The following is a 19,121-nucleotide window of genomic DNA, read 5'->3' as shown; positions in this document are numbered from 1 at the left end:
GCCACAACGCCCGGCTATTTTTTGGTTGCAGCCGTCATTGTTGTTTGGCGGGTCCGGGCTGGGGATTCGAACCCACCACCTTAGGTGTACATGGCTGGCGCCTTAGCCGGTTGAGCTATAGGCGCCGAGCCCTCTTTTAGAATTTTCAAATGATCGAAAGACAGTAGGCACAATACGATGACACCTTGGCCTAATTAAATATTAAAGAAATCATTCTGCTCAAACAAGGCCAGGAAGGAAACCCTTCTCATCTTCATTCAGCCTTCTGGGAAGTGACAGCAAGCATTCTCCTGTGACAGAAATCTAATTCCATATTAATCTAATGTTAGTAGTAATGTGGGTTGTAAGACATTGAATTGTATATTTTATCTTGCTTAAGACAGTGATGGCTGTTCATCTACCAGCAGCCCGGAGTTGGTGGCTTTTGCCTGAAAGACATATATCTCTACCCCCTGGGCATCTCATCTAGACTAGTGGTGCATTGGCACAAATGTAGTCAAGTTAATGTCACAAGGAGCTTGTGGTTATCATCCACCCACACTCAGGGAGTGCTTCTTTAATAAAAAGTACAGCTATCAGTTGGACATTCTGTTAATACTTGCAATACCACATATTTCAAACTTCAGCAGATTATTTTTTTAATGAACATAGCACAACCGCATGGTTTAACTTAACTTCTAACTAGAAATACATGCATGAAATAAGACATGTTATGTCTTAAAATTAAAGAATTCAGACAAACAAAAAAATTTAGGGACTTCAAAAATATGGTTTGTTCAGCATTATAGCATATTAGGTATTCAACCTGAGCACCTCACTTAGGTTTTCTCCTGGAAGAGTTCACGTTGGATTAAACCCAAACACTCTAAGTTTCTGTTACCTTTTCTCTGACAAAACCTCCTGAAATGTTGAAAAGTTGGTTATAAAATTATTTGGTGCCATTTTATTAACATGAACAAAGTTTTAGCCATTTTTGTTTTAGTTGATAATGTATTCACACAATTGATGAGGTTTACATGTTATGAAGTTGAGAAACTGGGTCTTTCCTAGCCTGCTTGACTGAATTTGACAAAAGCAAGTTTTGAAAGTTAGATCTTGAGAAATTATTTTATCTGAGAGGATTGTTACACAAGAGCAAATACATCACCTTATGTTTTGCATTTGTTCTGTTGTCATGGCCTCTTAAACAAATTGTGCTAACAGACCTAGCCTGTTTTTATGCTGAATATGCCACAATCTCATATTCTGTGAAATCCTTTGACCAACAGGTATTTCTCTCTGTTTTGGCTTTGTTGGATAAAGTTTTCATATGCCTTATTCCAAGACACTCATTTTCAAGAATTTTGACTTATTTTAAAACATTTTTTGTTTTTAGTTGAATAAGGGAAAGAGATCATCTTATCTGGTTGTCAATTGGTTCTCTTGTTTATTCTACTCAAGTCCTTTTTATCTTTTTTTTCTGTGTGTAGTTAATGGAAATGCTTAAAAAAAATGGTCACTGCTTGTTTTTTAATATACACCATGATGTCTTGTTTCTCCTTAGGTTGAATTTGAAGATGGGTCCCAGATAGCAATGAAGAGAGAAGACATCTACACCTTAGATGAAGAGTTACCCAAGAGAGTGAAAGCTCGGTTTGTAAGTGCTGGCCAGTGCCATTCAAGACCCACCAAGTAAATTCTTCATCCTCTCCCTGGCAGGAAACATATTAATACTTAAGCCTTTGGATTAATTTTGAAGAAAGCCAATGCAACTTTTCCTTTTTGAAAGCTATTGAATACAATCTTCAAATTTGGCCCAAAATAGAGAAACTATTGCATATCCCTTACTTTTCTTCTAAGTCAAATGATGCTTCTTTGTGTTAACATTATTGACACACAATAATAGTTATTGAAAATGTGCAAAGCACCAGGGGTACACAAAGGTGCCACCAAGGCGTTCCCAATCTTATTAGTGTAAACAGCAGTAAAAGGGAGTAATCAGCACAACAGAATTGATGCATGTAACCAAAAACATTTGTACCCTCATAATATTTTGCATTAATCATAAGAAGAAGAAAGTATTGAGTAGGAGAACAGAGAAGAATAGGTGTAACGGAATGTCTAGTCTCCTGTAGCCTTTTGAGACAGAATAACTTCTGTCTCAGAAGATCCCTAATGTATGTATTAGTTCACAATTATATTAAGCACTCACTTTCATAATAAAAGGGATAAACAAAGATTAAATACTAGATGTGGGAATACTGAAGTAGGTTTTTTTCATTGTTTGTTTTTTTGAGACAGAGTCTCCCTCTGTCACCCAGACTAGAAGGCAGTAGTAGCATCATAGCTCACAGCAACCTCAAATTCCTGGGCTCAAGAGATCATCTTGCCTTAGCCTCCCAAGTAGCTGGGACTATAGGTGCATGCTGCCATACCCTCTTATTCTTCTATTTTTTTTTTTTTTTTGTAGAGACAGGGTCCTATGCTTGCTCAGGGTGGTCTCAAGCTCCAGCCCCAAGCCATCCTCCTCTCTCAGTCTCTAAAAGTCCAAAAGTGCTAGGATCACATGTAAGCCACCACACTTGGCCTAAAGCAGTTTTTAAAAAAAGAATATATTAGTTTCAGGCACTTATTACAATTAAAAGATAAACATTGACAAGTAATCAAACCTGAAGTTAAAAAATATAATGTGTGAGGGCAGCACCTGTGGCTCAAAGGAGTAGGGCACTGGCCCCATATGCCAGAGGTGGTAGGTTAAAACTCAGCCCTGACCAAAAACTGCAAAAAAAAAAAAAAAAAATATATATATATATATATATGTATAATTTATGATAATTTGTTTCATATTATTGTATCAGAAAATATTTTATGGACCCCCAAAATGAAGTCAGTTACACTTCCTTAGAATTACATCTGTACACAATATCTATGAAATGATAAATCATGAACAGTGAGCTTTTGGGAGTCTTTTTTTTTTTTTTTTTTTTTTAATTTTTGGAGACAAAGTCTCACTCTGTCATCCTGGCTAGAGTGCTGTGGCCTTAGCCTAGCTTACTACAACTTTAAACTCCTGGGTTCAAGTGATCCTACTACCTCAGTCTTGAAATAGCTGGGACTGTAAGTGCCCACTACCATGCCTGGGGAATTTTTCTATTTTTAGTAGAGCTAGAGTCTTGCTACTACTCAAGCTATTCTTGAACTCCTGAGCTCAAGGAATCTTCCCGCCTTAATGTCCCAGAGTGCTAAGATTACAAGCATGAGCTGCCCCCTCCCCCAGCCTGATTAGGGAAATTAGAATGGATGAGATTTTCCTCACTAAAATGATCATTTTATTCCTAAGTAAGTGACATTCTTAGTCCTAAATAAGTGATACCCTTAGTTTTCAGTGTATGCTGATAATATACCTGTCTCAGTGATAGAATTACTATAGATTATTTGTTTTAGGGGTGGGAAACCAAGGGTTTTCTTAATGTTCAGTTGTAAATTCAGTTCCTTTCATGTCAGGTGGAATGGTGACAGCAGGATACCTGCATTAGGTGGACATGGACTTTCCTCTGAGCTGCATCCTGAGGAAGGTCCTTCAAAGTGAGGTGTTGAGAGCAGCCCGCTCAATAACAAATTGAGCTGGAAGGAGACCCACGCACCTGTTAATACATAACCACCAGATAGTAACTGGAGGAAAGAGAAAATTAAATATTCCTATTAGAAAGACATCAGCTACATCTTAACAAAGGTCCCCCCTCCCCCGCCAAGAGAAAAAAAAAAAAAAACAACTAGATAACTTGTCAGTGTCCTGAGACCTTACATCTCTTGAGGAAAACTTTCCTTTTCAAGATTTTAGAGCTAGCTGCCTCTCATTCTACCCGTCTGCCCTGGACTCTCTTCCCTTTCTTTCCCTTTTTGTAGCCCCTAGATTACAGTATGGGGAATGGAGTAGGTAGGTAGTCCCCCGAAATCTCTTGGGTCTTTGGCTTTCTAATCCAGGTATAGCTAAGGTTCCTGCTCATAGATTTCAAATACTGTTTCTTAATTGCGTTAGAAGAAAGCTGTTCCACAGTGGATTTGGCTCAGACACCGGGATGCCTTCCCCTGTGGCTTTATCTGAACACAGCTCTATGGTTCAGTTTTCTAATCAAGCACACAGCATTCAACTTTTTTTTTTTCTAGGAGAAAATGTTTTAATTAAAAACAAAGTATATACATCACAATCATACATTCTGAACATAACCTGTTGTGTCAACAGCTAAGTCTAGCAGAAAATATCTTCAGGAACACAGGCTCACAGTCACGAATCCAGGGTGCTGCCTCTGTCGCTATTGAATCAAAGATGTCTGCGCCCTTGCTGTGGCTGGCTGGCTTTCCCTTCAGGGTGGCATATAGCCCTCAGCCCTTGGTTAGTCTGGCCATGATTGCTGTTTTTTTCCAGTTGGTGAAACAAATCTAATTAGAAAACTCATTGATGGAAGATATTTTATGGGTAGAGAAATCTTTTTTGTTTTTAAGGAGGTAGGTTAGCAGCCCTCATCAGGAGGCCTTCGTGTTTTAATGACTTTGGCTCACCCAGACACACGCTGACTAGGGGAGAAATTTTTCAAAAGAGTCAGCAGTCCACCTTAGTGATTGTGCTGGGCTCTTTCCACTCACTTCAGAAACAGCCCCATTACCTTTTATTGTCTTACAGAATAACCATAGCAACAGCGCATAATTAGCTGGCACTCCTGGTAAATGGGTTTTATTATTGTATTTGAGAAGCCGACTTTTGCTGTTCCCTCACAGTGGTAACACTTTCATTGATGTTTTATTTTCTCCTTTGATAACTTTAGCACTTAAAAAACTGAAAGATCACTCAGAGGAAGTATTTTGCCAAGAAGGAATGAAACAAAAGTACCCCTAATGGTAGAGGGTACCCAACCAACCCACCATCTCCTAGCTTTTGTCTTTAGTGAAACCAGGAAGTATTGGGGGGAAGCCATGGATGTAGTCTGTGACCCTGGTAGCTATCTCATGGACTGCTGGGGAATGTGGACAGCCTTATAGTTGGATCCATTTTTTTCCCAGGCTTCCTTATGCAGTTCTCTTGTTTTTCTCTTCTTCATAATGGAACATGTGTTTTCAAGTCTTAAAAGCTGGACACTACCACTGTCACCAACCAGGAGAGGTGGTATCCATGACACAGTGAGATGCACTGTGCGTTAGTATCATCAAAATTCATCCACCTCATTGAAAACCTTTTAGGTGGGAAAGTAATGGGAAATTAGGAAGCAAAAATTGTGCCTTAATGTATGTAGACCATAGGCTTTACCAATCAGGGAAAAAGCCCAAATCCTTCACTCAGCGAACACTGAACTAAGTGCTGGGCGTGTTTGTGTTGGGATCTCATACAGAGTGGGATTCTGAGTCCCTAGCATCCTCACTCTTAGAGGGTTCCCCAGAGGCTTGCCTGCCCCTTCCCTCTGTACTGCCCTGGTTCCACTGCACTGATCGGTAGAGAGAGCCCTCTAGTTTGTCTGTGGAAAGAAAATGGTGTGTCCAAAGGCAGAGAAGTATGAGGCCCTGAGCCAGGAAAGTGTGGCTGGGACCTGCAAATAATTCAGTCCAAAGACAGCATGGGGCAAGATCATGCCAGGTTATGTAGGTCCAGCCGAGGGAGCAGGGTGTCATCTTGAAAGTTGTAGGGTGGTTGAAAATTTATGATCAGGGTCATATGTGGATGCTCACACAGAGCCACATAACAAAAGGGCTTTCAGAGAGTTTGTTCCAGTGGTCCTGCAGGAAGTAGGTTGGGGAACAGCATGTGTTGCAGTGGTTTGGAGAGGAAGTATGGGGGCCTGCTCCATGGGGTCTCTGCAGGGAAACAGGCAAAAGGATGGAGGGCTTTGGGGTATAGATAGGAGGGACCTTAAACAGTGGGGGGACTAGGGGAAATCTTTTGGGTTTCTACTAGTACAACTGGATGGGTGCTGCTTGTGGGCTATAGGAAGGATGGAGATGGAAAAGGAAGGCTTTGAGTTCAGTTTAGGACAGGTTGATTTGCAGTGCCTCTGAGGTGCCTGCCGGGCCGGGGCTAGTAGGCCTGAGCACAGGACAGCCGAGCTGGAGCAAGAGATGTGCGCATCCTCAGAGTCAACACAGACACCGAAGCCACGAGCGTGGGCACAGAGGACTGGGAGGACATGTGGAGAGAAGGCCAAACATGACAGCCAGGGGCATCAGAGTAGAGCAGATAGTTAAGAAAGGGAAGCCCTGAGACATCAAAACTGAGCAGCCAGAGGGGGAGGAGAAGCAGGAGGAAGGGTTTATAAAGTGACAGAGAAGGGAGCTTCAAGCAGTAGTTAGGTGGCAGAGCAGTCAAGTCAATTTAGGAATGACTTTGAACACTTTAGGACACTTAGGGACTTGTCATAGGAATTAGCAACTAGGACTGTATCAAGAAGAGTTTGACAGAAAGGGTAGGGGCCAAGGTGCAAAAGTAGATAGGAATAAAGGTGAATTGGAGATGACTGTTGACAGGTTTGTCCAAAACCTTGTTAGGGCCGGGCATGGTGGCTTGTGTCTAATCCTAGCACTCTGTGAGGCTAAGGTGGAATGATTCCTTGAGCTCAGGAGTTTGAGACCAACCTGAGCAAAATAAGACCTCATCTCTATTAAAAATAGAAAAAACTAGCCAGCCACAGTAGTGCTACTCCAGAGCCCAAGAGTTTGAGGTTGCTGTGACCTATGACACCACGGTGGCACTCTACCCAGGTGAACAGAGTAAGACTGTCTCAAAACAAAACAAAATAAAACCTTGGTGGGCAGGAGCCAGAGAAGAGAGGGAGAGTGAGGAAGATTTGGAAAGAGAAGACTTTAATCCTGCTTCTTTTTAGGGAAGGTCCCTGGGGGTGGAGCGTGGGGTGATAGGTTGGAAATCGTATAGAAGGTAGGGCTAAGTGGAGCCACCTTTTCTCTCTAGACTGAGTCAGGGTGGGGAGGTCAGAGAGAATCCAGAGCCTTGGCTGGGCCCTGCTCCCTGGAGCTGGCAGTTCTAGGCCCCACTGACTGAGTCAGATGCCATGTCCTTCTGTGACGTAACGCTGGCTGCTTTTAGTCCACAGCCTCTGATATGCGATTTGAAGACACATTTTATGGAGCAGACATAATCCAAGGGGAGCGAAAGAGGCAAAGAGTCCTGAGCTCCAGGTTTAAGAATGAATATGTGGATGACCCCGTGTACCGCACTTTTTTGAAGAGCTCCTTCCAGAAGAAGTGTCAGAAGAGACAGTAGCCTGTATATCCATTGCTGCAGGCAGTGGATCAGCTTGGGTCGGAAGAGAGAAGATGAAGGGACAGCCTTGGTGCTGTGCTCTGAGTTTCACTGGGGTAGGTGACGAGGTGTGTCTCTGACAGTGGTGAATCAGGCTTCCAGTTTGGTCACCAAAAGTACAAAATACACATATTATTAATTGGATGCTGCAATCTGAAGTCATCCCCTAGTCTTACTTTCACTTGTCAGTAGTTATCTTCTGTGATCCCAAAGAATTTTTCTAAGTGAAAGGCAACACTAGTGAATCGTCCCCCTAGAAAAAGCCACTGCCAGAAAGGACGAGGGTCCCGTGTGTGGCTTCTGCCCCAGTTAGGAAACACGCAGAGACTTCTCTCCCCCAGCTCCAGCAGGTAGGAGCCTCGTTGCCCAGGTGGGAGGGTGATAATTTATATATTTTCCACAGTCAGGGAAGTACTCTCACTTACTGGTTTTAAATGGCAGTTTTTATAAAACATTTTTAAAACATAAATGGCATGTATGGTAATGAGATTTACCCGTGTGCTATCTATATTTCCCTTGTACAGAACTTTTACATTTTTTTATATTCCTATTGCTTTTGATTGTGTCTGATGAGAACTGAGTTGTTGGCCTTTCTGAAATGAAATTTTTGGCTCCTGAGGAAGAATTCTTATGAATTGTATGGGAATTTTATATATTTAAAAGAGGGAGATCTGGGCTGTTATTTTTAAACACTTTTTTTCATAATACATATTCTGAGTAGATATTTATAAAATATATGTTTCTTTCATTATGTGTTTGTAAAATTAGAGTTTAAATAAATATGCTTTGATGCATAGTTTTGAACTAATGTAACATGATTTTTCCTTTTTAAAACAGCCTGAAAATGTACTAGTGTTTAAAAATAAAGATTTCCATTTTCTCCAATCCTGTCTCTGACTTGTTTATTTGTCTGGGTTTAAAACAACAGAAAAACAAGTTTTGTTGGTGTCAAGACATATGGCAGCCCAGGGTTGTCAGACCTTCCTCCCATCCATGTCTGGTTCCATACCTCTGCGCAGGTTTATGGCAACACCTTAGGGAGAGGTAAGGCTCCTCTGCCTGTCCACTTCAGGGCCAGCTGAAGTGTGTTCCTTAGTTCCTCTTCTAGGCCCTGAATAAATGTCAGACCCTTGAATCTAGAGCACTCTTCATCCCAGGGCTCCTGGGCCCCAGGTGTCATTAGAAGAGAACTAGAGGTCCTCCAGTCCCTCCCTCATTGTGTGAGGAGTAGAGGGCAGGCAGGGAAAGGGATGGCCCAGGGGTACATAGGTTTTAGTGACCGCTTCTGTTCATCAGGGCCACAATTTTGCTGCATAGCAAACAACAAAATCTTGGTGGCCTGCGGCAAGAAGCATTTGTTTTGCTCCTGAGCCAGCAAGTTGGCAGATCTAGGCAGAGCTTGGCTGGGCAGCTGTGCTGACCTTGGCTTGGGCCAGCTCTCACATATGCTCCTCGTGCCTCCCATCATCCTGTGCACCCAGCAGGCTCACCCCAGGTATGTTTTTCTCAAGTCGCTGGCAGAGAGCAAGTGAGGCCAGGTGGGTAAGCCCGTTTCAGGTCTCTGGGGGATGGTGATTGGGCCAGGGATTGGGAGAGGTGGCAGGGGCATTTCACAGTTTCATGGCAAAGAGTGTGGACATATCCTCTTACTGATGAGAGAAGGAACAACAATACTGAGCTAAAACTCAATTCTCTAGGCCACTCCCTGGCTGGGTGCTCATTTTTCCAGAGTGCTCCATGGCTGAACTCTGGGCTGGGGTAGAGCTCACCAGCCTTATTTTTACAAAGGCTGAGCACTCCATGTTCTCTATCAGTATAGTCGTATATCCGATCAAGTAATCAAGCTTGAATTCTCTGGGTTTTGAATAGAACTGGCCTTCTCACTCCATGACATGCCAGGAAAGTAGGCCTGTGTAAGGCATTAAGAAGAATTAATCTAAATAGGATCATTTGTTTTGTACAAGTTTGCCTGTCAGCAAGATTCTGATTGGCCACCACAGGGAGAAAATGTGCAGAGTGTGATGTGATCTCAAATACAGCCCTGTTTTATGGTCTCACTTAACTAATGTTGCTATAACCAAGTACCACTGTATATGGCCTTAGCAAAATAGTGCTGGTCACAAACACAATCTGGCTATTGAGAAAGGCACCTTTGTTTCACTGCGTCTTGCATAAAGTAATGATTAGTTCTATGACCAGACAGACTCTTAAACCTTTTTCACTTACAGTGTGAAATCTGAATTGTAATTTTAATTTCTTTGTGTTACACTACCTGCATTTTTAGCATATATGTATAGCATAAAATCAGTTCTAGCATTTTTTTTTTTAATTGCTTAGCTGTGACAATTCTAATGTAATACTAATCGCAATCCCTTTCTCTGGAGGTTAAGGGATTAGTAAAAAGTGCCTGGCATATTTCATAACATTTTTATTCCTTTATGTGTGTTTGAAATGAGAACAATGTGATCCTTGTCAGTTTACTGTTATTAAGGGATTTTTTTTTTCTTTTAGTTCAACTAGAGAGAAATTGAGAAGCAGCATCCACAGAAGTATCATATGACTTCTCAGAATATAGTATGAATTGCTACTGGCTCATACCAGTGAAAATATGGAAACCGAGAATACAAAACTATGTAGAAATGAAAGGGTCTGCCACTTCTCTCCACGTGAAACAGGCTGCTCATGCACGTGTTACTGTGAATGCCCTGGAGGCCTTATGAATAATCATGAGAGCGGTATCTGCTGCAAGATAACATTGTGCTTTATTTTTGCCTTTAAGTAAAAGGGATCTGAAATGAAACAATCTTCATTTCAGATATAAATCAGCCCCATAAACTTGAAGCTAACCAGAGATCCTGAGGCGTTCTCATTATAGGAAGTAATTGGTTGGTTGCAAGACTCACTTGTGCTACAAAGTCTTTCTGAGAATTCAGATGTGCAGTCATCGGAGTGTTACACATTCTCTCGCCCGGCATGTCATAGGAACACAGCACTGGCCAGTGGGGGAAATGATTTCTGGCCTCTGCGGAGGCTTGAACTCTCCAGCAACTGAACTTGATGACCCAGAAACCCCATGTTCCATCCTCTGAAAGTACAGGTGCCTTTGAGGAAATGAAACTCCGTCAAGAGCAGCTGATACTAATGTTGTATTGAGCCTCTGTTGTGTACAGCTAGCCTTTAGCCTCCTTGGTGGCATTTATCTTATTTAACCTCCCCAGTCAATCAGCAAAGAACCATTACCCTCTTTTATGAAGTGAAACTAAGGCTCGGAGAGGTTAATAACTTTTGTATCACTCATCCTTTTCAATGCATGAGGAAAAAAGATCCTAAGTCTGACTCAAACAAAAGATACCAAAGAGATGAGTTTGAAGCTCAAGAGAGAGGTTAGCACTAGATATATCCATATGGAGGCATTATCTTTATGGGTAGACTTCGCAAAGTACATGAAAATTGTATTTTGGCAAAGGCAAAACTATAGTCAGAAAACAAATCCAGTGATTGCCAAGGACTACAGGTGGGGAGAGGGGTAACAAGAAGGGGGCAACAAGGAACTTTTGGGGATGACGGGAATTATAATTAATGAGTAGGAGAGTGGGCATAGGACTGTATATATTTGTCAGAATTTATAGAACTGAACACTAAAATGGGTGAATGTTATGTAAATTACACTTTAGTCAACATGACTTTTAAAATAAGTAAAGATCTAGGAGGCTGGAGGGGAGGCTACTTTGAGAGAGAACATGTCACATGAGAAGAACAGAGAACTGAGATCAGAACCTTGGGAATGGCTAAAGGTAGTTAGGTAGGAAAACACGACCTGTGAATGGGTGCTGGGAAGGGTGGTGAGATGGGAAACCCAGGGTGCTGTGGTGTCTCAGATCTCAAGGGAAGAGGTGTTTCAAAAAGGAGGAGTGGTCAACAGAAAATGCTATAAATCAAAGTAAGATTAGGAAGCCAATAGCTTGAGAGCATTTCAAGTGATTTTTAGCTAAGAAATCTGTTCTCCTAACTGTTGTTCCCCTATTAGTCATATGTTATTTCTCTTTCTAGCTGCTTTTAAGATTTTATCCTTTGTGTTTAGTTTTCAGAAGTTTGATAATGATGTACCTTGGCTTTGATTTCTTAGGGTTCACCCTGCTTGGGATTTGTTCAACTTCTTGGTCTTTCACCGAATTTGGAGAATTTTCAGCCACATTTTATGGACTATACACACATACTATATGAATATATATTTTTATATATATGCACTTTCCCTCTCAGACTTTGATGATGCAAATGTTGGGTCTTTTGTTATTTCACAGGTCCCTGAGGATCTTTTAAGTTTATTTTCTCTCTGTTCGGATTGGATAAAAGTTATTGATCTGCCCTCAAGACTCCCCTCCTCTCTGCAACCCACCTTCCATCGCTCTGTCCCCTCTACTAGTATTAAGCCCACTGAGTGAGCTTTTTTGTTTTGATTGTTGTATTTTTCAGCTTTATAATTTCCATTGGTTTGTCTTTTACATCTTTGTGTTCCTCTGCAGAGATTTCATTTATCTTAAGAGTGTTCCTAATTGTTCACTGAAACACTTTTAAGATGTCAGACAGTTCCAATATCTGGTTTATCTTGGTGTCGGTGTCTGCTGATCGTCTTTTCTTGTTTAGGTTGTGATTGTCCTGCATCTTGATATGACGAGTGATTCAACTGTGACCTGGACATTTTAGATATCATCTTAGAAGACCCTATTTAAATCTTCTCTTTTAGTCATCAGCCACCCTGTTTAGGTCTGCTGCTCCTGTCCTGGCCTATTACTGCGGGCTGTGAGTCCAAGGACAGTGCAGTTTTCAGAACCTTAGAGTGAGTACTCTTCTGATCTGCTTTTTTCTGTGTGCTACCCAGAGGCCACTTTGAAAACCTGGGTACTGTTCCACACTTCAGCTCAATTCCCCAACCATTGTCAATTAGCATAGGTGAGTTTCATGAGTGGAGGGTAAGCAAGTTCCCTTGCAGGTGTAAAGAATCCTTTCTCTAGCTCCCTCCTCTCCAATGTCCTCCTTCAATTCTCTAGTTGGGTGGGTGAGGGGTCCTGCCTGTCCCTGTGGGGAAATTCCACTCAGTCTCTACTGACATTATTCTGGCAATGAAGGCAATGCTACTAAGTTGGGAGACAGGGATCCAGACTCCCGACCCAGTCTCCACAGACAGTTATGGGAAGCTGGGAGGGAAAAATCATCCTGGGTCATATGCTGTCACCTGGTGTAGGAACGCAAACTCCCCACTTGGTCTTCACTGACACCATAGAGGTGGGGGCATCCTTGGGTTTGATGATGGGAGGAAGAGCATCGTCTAAAGGGTTTCTGTCCTGTTGTGCTGCCCCTTTCTCCATTCTTTGGGTGGAGAGAGCAGGTTTGTCCTGGGGCTTTTTTGCCTTTTTAAATTTTCTTCGCCTGTGGATGGTTCTGGTTCACAGCATTCTCCAGTGTGACATCTGGGACGTAAAGGCAGTGAAAAGCAAACCGAGAGAATTTACCACTGTATACTTCCCTAAGTCCTGAAGTCTCTCATTAGTCTGCCCTCCTTTTTAACATATTGTAGTCCTCCTGTGATTATTTGTTGTGTTATATCCAGGATTCTAGCTACACTTAGCTAGGGAGAAGTAAGTCCAGAACAAGAAACCATTTTTCTTTTTGATGGGAAAAAAGAACTTATTCTAAAAGTAAGGGCTGAGTTGAAAGGCAGAGATAGGAGATCTAAAGAGAGTAATTATAGGATTAAGAGCAGAGTTGGAGAAGTTAGTCTTACACAGGAAAGACCAAATTCCTGACTGTAAGCCCAGTGAAAGTGGATGATAGACCTGGTCCAGGAGGGAGTTTCCAGGTGGGTTTGGTGAAAGGAAGAGGGTGTCAGAGAACTGAAGGTGCTGGAGAGAGAGAATAGTGTCTTTCAACCCATTCTCTGGGTTGTATAAGGAAAACAGTTGATATCCAGAAAGGACTGACAGGAGAAAATAGAAACTCTGTAGAAGTGGATGGCAATGGAAGACTCAATAATGGCCCCCCAGAATGGCCACAGCCTAATCCTCAGAACCTATGAGTGTGCTACCTTACATGGCAAAAGGGACTTTGTAGATGCTATTAAGTTAAAGATCTTGAGATAGGGAGATTATCCTGGATTATCTGGTTGGGCTCAATGTAATCACAAGTTTCCTCCTAAGAGGGAGGCAGAGACAGAGAGGGCTACATGATTGAAACCGCCTTTGAAGATAGAGGAAGGGGCCAAAGTAAAGGAACGTAGGTGGCGGAAAAGGCAAGGAAAGGGATCGTTCCCTACAGCCTCTATAAGGAACTAGCCTTGCTGAGACCTTGACATTAGCCCCGTGAAACAGACTTCTGGTCCCCCGAACTACCAGAAGATACTTTTGTGTTGTTTTTTATTTTATTTTATTAATTTTTTTTAATTGAATAGTAATTATGTACATTAATGCACTTCTGGGGTACAGTGTGGGGTTTTCACACACAATCCAAAACACTTCCATCAAACTGGTTAACATAGCCTTCATGTCATTTTCTTAGTTATTATTTTAAAACGTTCACATTCTACTCTTAAAAAGATTCACTTGTACCCTTGTAAGATAAACCTCAGAAGTGATCCCTCCAATCCCCCTCCCCCCACCCAGTCCCCCACCTCCCCTCTTGCGTTGTTTTGAACTACTGAATTTGTGGTCAGTAATTACAGCATCAGTAAGACTCTAAAACAACTGTGAGGCTGACATAGCAGGAGGGAGGCTGAAAGGATTTGGAGATTAGGAGTCCTGGTCTGAAGCAGAGGTACTGGCTTAAGATTTCATTTGAGATTCCAGGGGTGAGATGGTTCAGAGTGCAGTCATGGGAGTAGAGTAGAGCTGCAAGTCATTTTGTTGAATCAATTTGTTTCCTTTAACTGTTTAGTTTTTTCTTTTTAATTGATAATCCATATACCATAAAATTGCCTCTTTTAAGATGTACAATCCAGTGGTTTGTAGTATATTCATGAGGTCACATAGCCATTGTTGCTAGCTAATTCTACAATTAACTACTTAGTTTTCACTGAAGAGTCTTCATTCTGTCTTAAAATACTACAGCATTAAAAAAAAAATTCAGTGTGTTTCTGCCACAACTCCTAAAGACTAAGGCATTCAGTGAATATTTTCGTAAGACTATATTGTTATGAAGAGTTCTTCTTACAACATTATTTAATATATGCACCTATTTGCAAAGAATATATATTAATAGCTGGCCAAATATTTGGCCTGGCTTGTGACTGAGGGAGGTGTTGTGGGGGGTCTTTTTAGTGGAAAAGACTATGAAGGGGAAGGACACATCCTGCCACAGAGCTTCCCTAGAAGGTTGAGCTCCAGAGCCTGTGGAGGGTCTGGTCCTCAGGCCCAGAGGCCACCAGCATCACTGGAGCACAATCTTCTTGCAGCAGCTCTTTGGAGAAAGATGACTCCCCGGCCCCACATTGAGTGACAGGCCTCTCATACCCTGAGAGATCAGCCGCTCTCAGTTCACTGCACCTTTGTTCCTTCCAGGGTGCAAGGTGACCCCGGAGCATAGAGTCAGACTGATCTAGTCATTCAGAATATTCCACATCAGAATGCTACTTCTTTCCCCTCCCAGGTGGGTCTTCTTTGAACTTTCTTTTCTCCCAGAAGATTTTTCATGACTCATAACTCATTTAGAAGCAAAATTTGGCCTGACCTGTACTGAACAAGGCTGTTTATATTCCTTACTTATTCCTTTAGTAGGAATATGCAAACATATCACTACTGGATATTCATATGTGGGGTGTTAGGTAGTACAGGATGTGAGGTAAGAAATTACTTCTTTTTTTATTGTTCAGGATTCATTGAGAGAAATTACTTTTCTAAACTCTTAAAAATTGTGAATTCACACAAAACAAATCTAATTCTCAGGGCTTCGGATATGGGTTTATGGACCACATTCTAATTTTACACTCACTACCCACCCCTGCTCCACAGGAGGCCTTATTGATCTCCCTGTTCCCTGTGATTCCCTGCATGTGGCAGACCTTCACTAAGCTTGGTTGAATGCCAGACACTTGATTTATTGAATGCCACGTGGCCAGACTTATGTTCTCATGGGGTATGATGGTTATGATGGTTAATTTTAGGTGTCAACTTGATGGAATAACTAGCAAAGCATTATTACTGGGTGTGTCTATGAGGTTGTTTCCAGAATGATCAGCATTTGGGTCGGGAGACATAATAAGGAATATTCATCCCCACCCCGTGTGGGTAGGCACCATCCAATGGGCTGAGGGCCTGGGTAGAACAGAAAGGCAGAGCAAAGGTGACTGGCTCGCTCTCTTCAGGAGAAGCAAGGGACACCCAGCTTCCCCTGCCTTGACCATCAGAAGCCCAGATTCTCTGACCTTAGCACTCTAGGACTTGCACCAACAGCTCCTCAGTTCTCAGGCCTTCCAGCTGGGACTGAGACATGACACTCGCACTCTGGCGCTCCAGCCTCTATAATCATGCAAGCCAACTCCCCGGACAGATTCCCTCTTGTCAGATCTCTATCTGTGTCTCCATCTCCATTTCATCTCCTATTGGTTCTGTTTCTCTGGAGCACCCTGGCACTGGGTTAGGGACCCATAGCATTTGTCTTAGCTTTTGGCACTAAATTGACATCACTGGGTTTGAGAGTAGACCTACTACTGACCAGGGGAGGGGACAGTGCCAGACAAGGTTAGCTGTGAACACAGCAGGGGCCTGAGGAGGGAAATGGTCACATCTTGCCTTTCCAGTGGGGGCCCACAGATAGGGCTGAGAAGGCTCTCTGCCAAGGCAGGCTCATCCTATACAGACTGTTCCTTGCTTTTGTGACCCCAGAGAGCAAACAGTTTCTACCCAAAGGCTACAAAAAGATAGGGAAATGAGCCAGTGTGGTAGGGAGAAGCATTCTTGTTTGCCCTGGAACAAAGAGATATGTCCTCTAGGGGAGGAAATGTCTGGGACATGAAAGGGTTGGAAATTGAAATGTCTGCTCGGTCCACAGAATGCCCTACATCAGGGCTTTGAGGCCACCCCCTGTGGACTCTGAATGTGTGACTTTACTGTGATATGATTATAAAGCTATTTATTTCATGATTTTTTTTCCTCCCCAAATCAAAGCCATAATGAGAAAAAACGGCCTCATAATCATTTCTGTGTATTTTGGTAACAAAGGAAATGGCTGTTGTTGATGGTAATAAAAAAACTGCTGTTCAAAATCGGGCACCCTTTGTTGCCATTTATAAAAGAAGCCTGGGATCGCAGGCTCATTAGTAGCTGAACTTGATTTTGTCAAAGGAAATTGAGTCAAGAGAGATTATGTTTCATTTTTAATATCGCTGTTCAACAACAATGCCATTATACTGAGTTTCAGATGAATTTAATTGAACCTTAATGAACAAAATTAGTTGTTTTATACAATTAGAATCCCATTTAAATGGGTTAGAAAATGAATAGGATAGTGAATGTGGTTGACTTGATTTTCCTCAAGACTGATTCTCCAGACCTCTTTCTGTTCTTGTTTTTCTCTCTCCCCTAGATAAATCAATGATATTTTTTGAATTTAAGAAGATTTTTAAATTGCCAGGGTTTCCCTTAACCCCTAGTCTGTAGAAAATGCTTGGGACCTCCAAGAAGATGAGGGGCAAATGGAACTGGCAAATGAGAACCAGCTACAGAAAACTATGGTAGAAAAGTTCTCCTAGTCCAGTGCGTCCAGCCTCATGTGCATCTGATCTCCCTTTTTTTTTCTAACATGAGAAAGTGGATCTTCAGCAGCATCTAAGGTAAGGAGGGATGGGCTTCATCATCAGGCAGATCTGGGTATAAATCATTTAATCTATCATTTAATAACTTTGTGACTCAGGATGCATCTCTTGGCTTTTGAACCTCAGTGTTTCCATCATATAATGGGAATAACAATACCTATTTCTTAAGAGTGAGAGGATATACAGGGTGGCCATAAAGTTTGTGTGCAACTATTTTGAATTGCACACGAACTTTACTGCCACCTGTATATATAAACTATTTGGCATATTGCTCAGCTCAAAAAGTGGGAGCTGCTACTATTACTACTATTTTTCATCATCATCATTATCAATCTTTCAACTTCTTGGGACCTTGACATGCTGAAGACCAAGAGCTCACTAAGGCGGGAGTTTCTGATCAAATACAAACTTTCCTAAGTAGTGCCCTAAACACTCAACTCTGGAGGACATAGATGAGATAAGATGGGGTGCTGGCGCTCTTAGGAGCTGGTAAGGCCTGATTTGGGAGAAGGGCCTGGTCACTTGAAATTCCTGCGAAGTCATCTAAAATTGAACTAGCGTCCCCATCTGTGATATTAGGGAAAGGCCATTCCTATGGAACTTTCCAGCTATGAAAAGCTTAGGATTCTGGCTATTGCTAACTCTCCTACCTAATGGACCACATTCCTTGGAACAGGCTCTTGCCAAGAAACTCTTCCCACTAGTATCAGAATGGCTGAAGCCTCCTGCAGAATGTTCCCTACCAGCATAGGGGTTGACTCAGTGCCCTGGAATATGGCTTCCTGAGACACAGCAGAGGTGAGAATGAGGACCAAGGTGACTTGGCTCAGCTTTCTAAACTCAGCCTTCCCTTAGCAGCATGGCATTGACTAGGGTGAGACAAAGGACTATCAAAGAAAGGAATTATTCATATGCACCCCTGGTTATTCACCCTAAAAGATAAGGAGATTCTCAGTTTTTCAAAAAAACAAAACATTACTTTCATTTTGACTACAAGGTGCTATTACATATGTCCAACTTCCTATCAAATGCTCCCCACTTGTTTTTGAGAGTCCCCAAGGGGCAGGCAGCTCAGAAGTTTTCATAATCAATCCTCTTGGCTTTGCATGGTAACTGCCATTTTGCTGTTTCTTCCCTAACATAACTTCAGAAATATCAGCTTCCTCAGCCTTCGTTGTACTCTAGGTGGAGGGACAGAGCCTTTCTTCTGTGCCCTGTTGATAGTGCTGACACTACCTCACATCACATATGTGGACCAGAGTGACCATGCTGCTGAGGTAGTTCTTGAGATGCAGGATGTGCTGCTGGCCCCTGCTGGCTGGAGGTGGGGATTGTAGGGCTAGGACAGTGGGATGCCCACCCCTTCCACCCGGCTGTTGCTGAGCTAGTGTGAGCTGTTCTCTGAAGCAGAAAGAATTGTCATCCCACCTGTGTGGCTCTCTGTGTGGTGGTGCTTGTCCCAAAGCAGTGCAATTTCATGCTCTTGACCTCTCAAGGACATTCTTTGTGTACATGCTGTATTTTTGGATTTCGTTTCTTACAGTCCTTTCTCGCATATGGCATTAGGGCTCCATGGGGCTGACTGTTGGAGGCTAGGGATATGAGCAAAACTTGTGACTTCAGTACTGGTGATCTTATTGTAGGGATGGATAAGAGGATGGAAAAGTCTGCCACGTACCTGGGCCTCCCAGGGTGCTAGGAAGATCTGGGCTTCATAGACATGACATAGATGGCAGTAGCAGGTCCTTCGTGTGACATGTGTCTCTGTTGGGCCCCACTCCCAGGTCACTGACCTTTAACTTTTCTATCACCTGCAGTCACCTTCCTTGAATTTCTTTCTAACTCCTCTGCTGCCATATGGCCTGTGCTGTCAGCCTTCACTGTTGGATTGTTTTCAGCTTTTACTCCAAGTACCAGAAACTTGACCCTTCAAACGTCTAGACCAAAACTCATCGGTAGAAAGTAAGTTTGAGGAGGTCATAGATTCAGGTTTCTTTTGCTGTTGATTCTAATACTATTCTAATACTTAGAGGAATA

The 19,121-nt window shown here is 42.4% G+C and overlaps 1 protein-coding gene across 4 annotated transcripts in view; it reads left to right on the top strand.

The window, feature by feature from the left end:
• Positions 1-8,167, top strand: part of KDM4C (lysine demethylase 4C) — a 424,788-nt gene extending 416,621 nt beyond the window's left edge. For 2 of the 4 annotated variants that reach the window (XR_002771056.1, XM_003782886.2), the window contains 2 exons: positions 1,544-1,636; positions 7,067-8,167. Coding sequence is in view for 3 of the 4 variants with exons in the window: in XM_003782886.2 (XP_003782934.1) it covers positions 1,544-1,636; positions 7,067-7,243 (270 nt within the window). In the remaining variant the exon portion in view is untranslated. The remainder of the gene's footprint in view (positions 1-1,543; positions 1,637-7,066) is intronic. The other 2 variants (XM_023507997.1, XM_023507998.1) reach the window with 1 other exon arrangement.
• Positions 8,168-19,121: the final 10,954 nt, after the last annotated feature.

The sequence above is a fragment of the Otolemur garnettii genome, unplaced genomic scaffold (assembly GCF_000181295.1).
Source record: "Otolemur garnettii isolate 467f Iridium unplaced genomic scaffold, OtoGar3 scaffold00006, whole genome shotgun sequence".
In the NCBI taxonomy this organism is placed as follows: Eukaryota; Metazoa; Chordata; class Mammalia; order Primates; family Galagidae; genus Otolemur; species Otolemur garnettii.
This window is presented reverse-complemented; position numbering and strand designations above follow the sequence as displayed.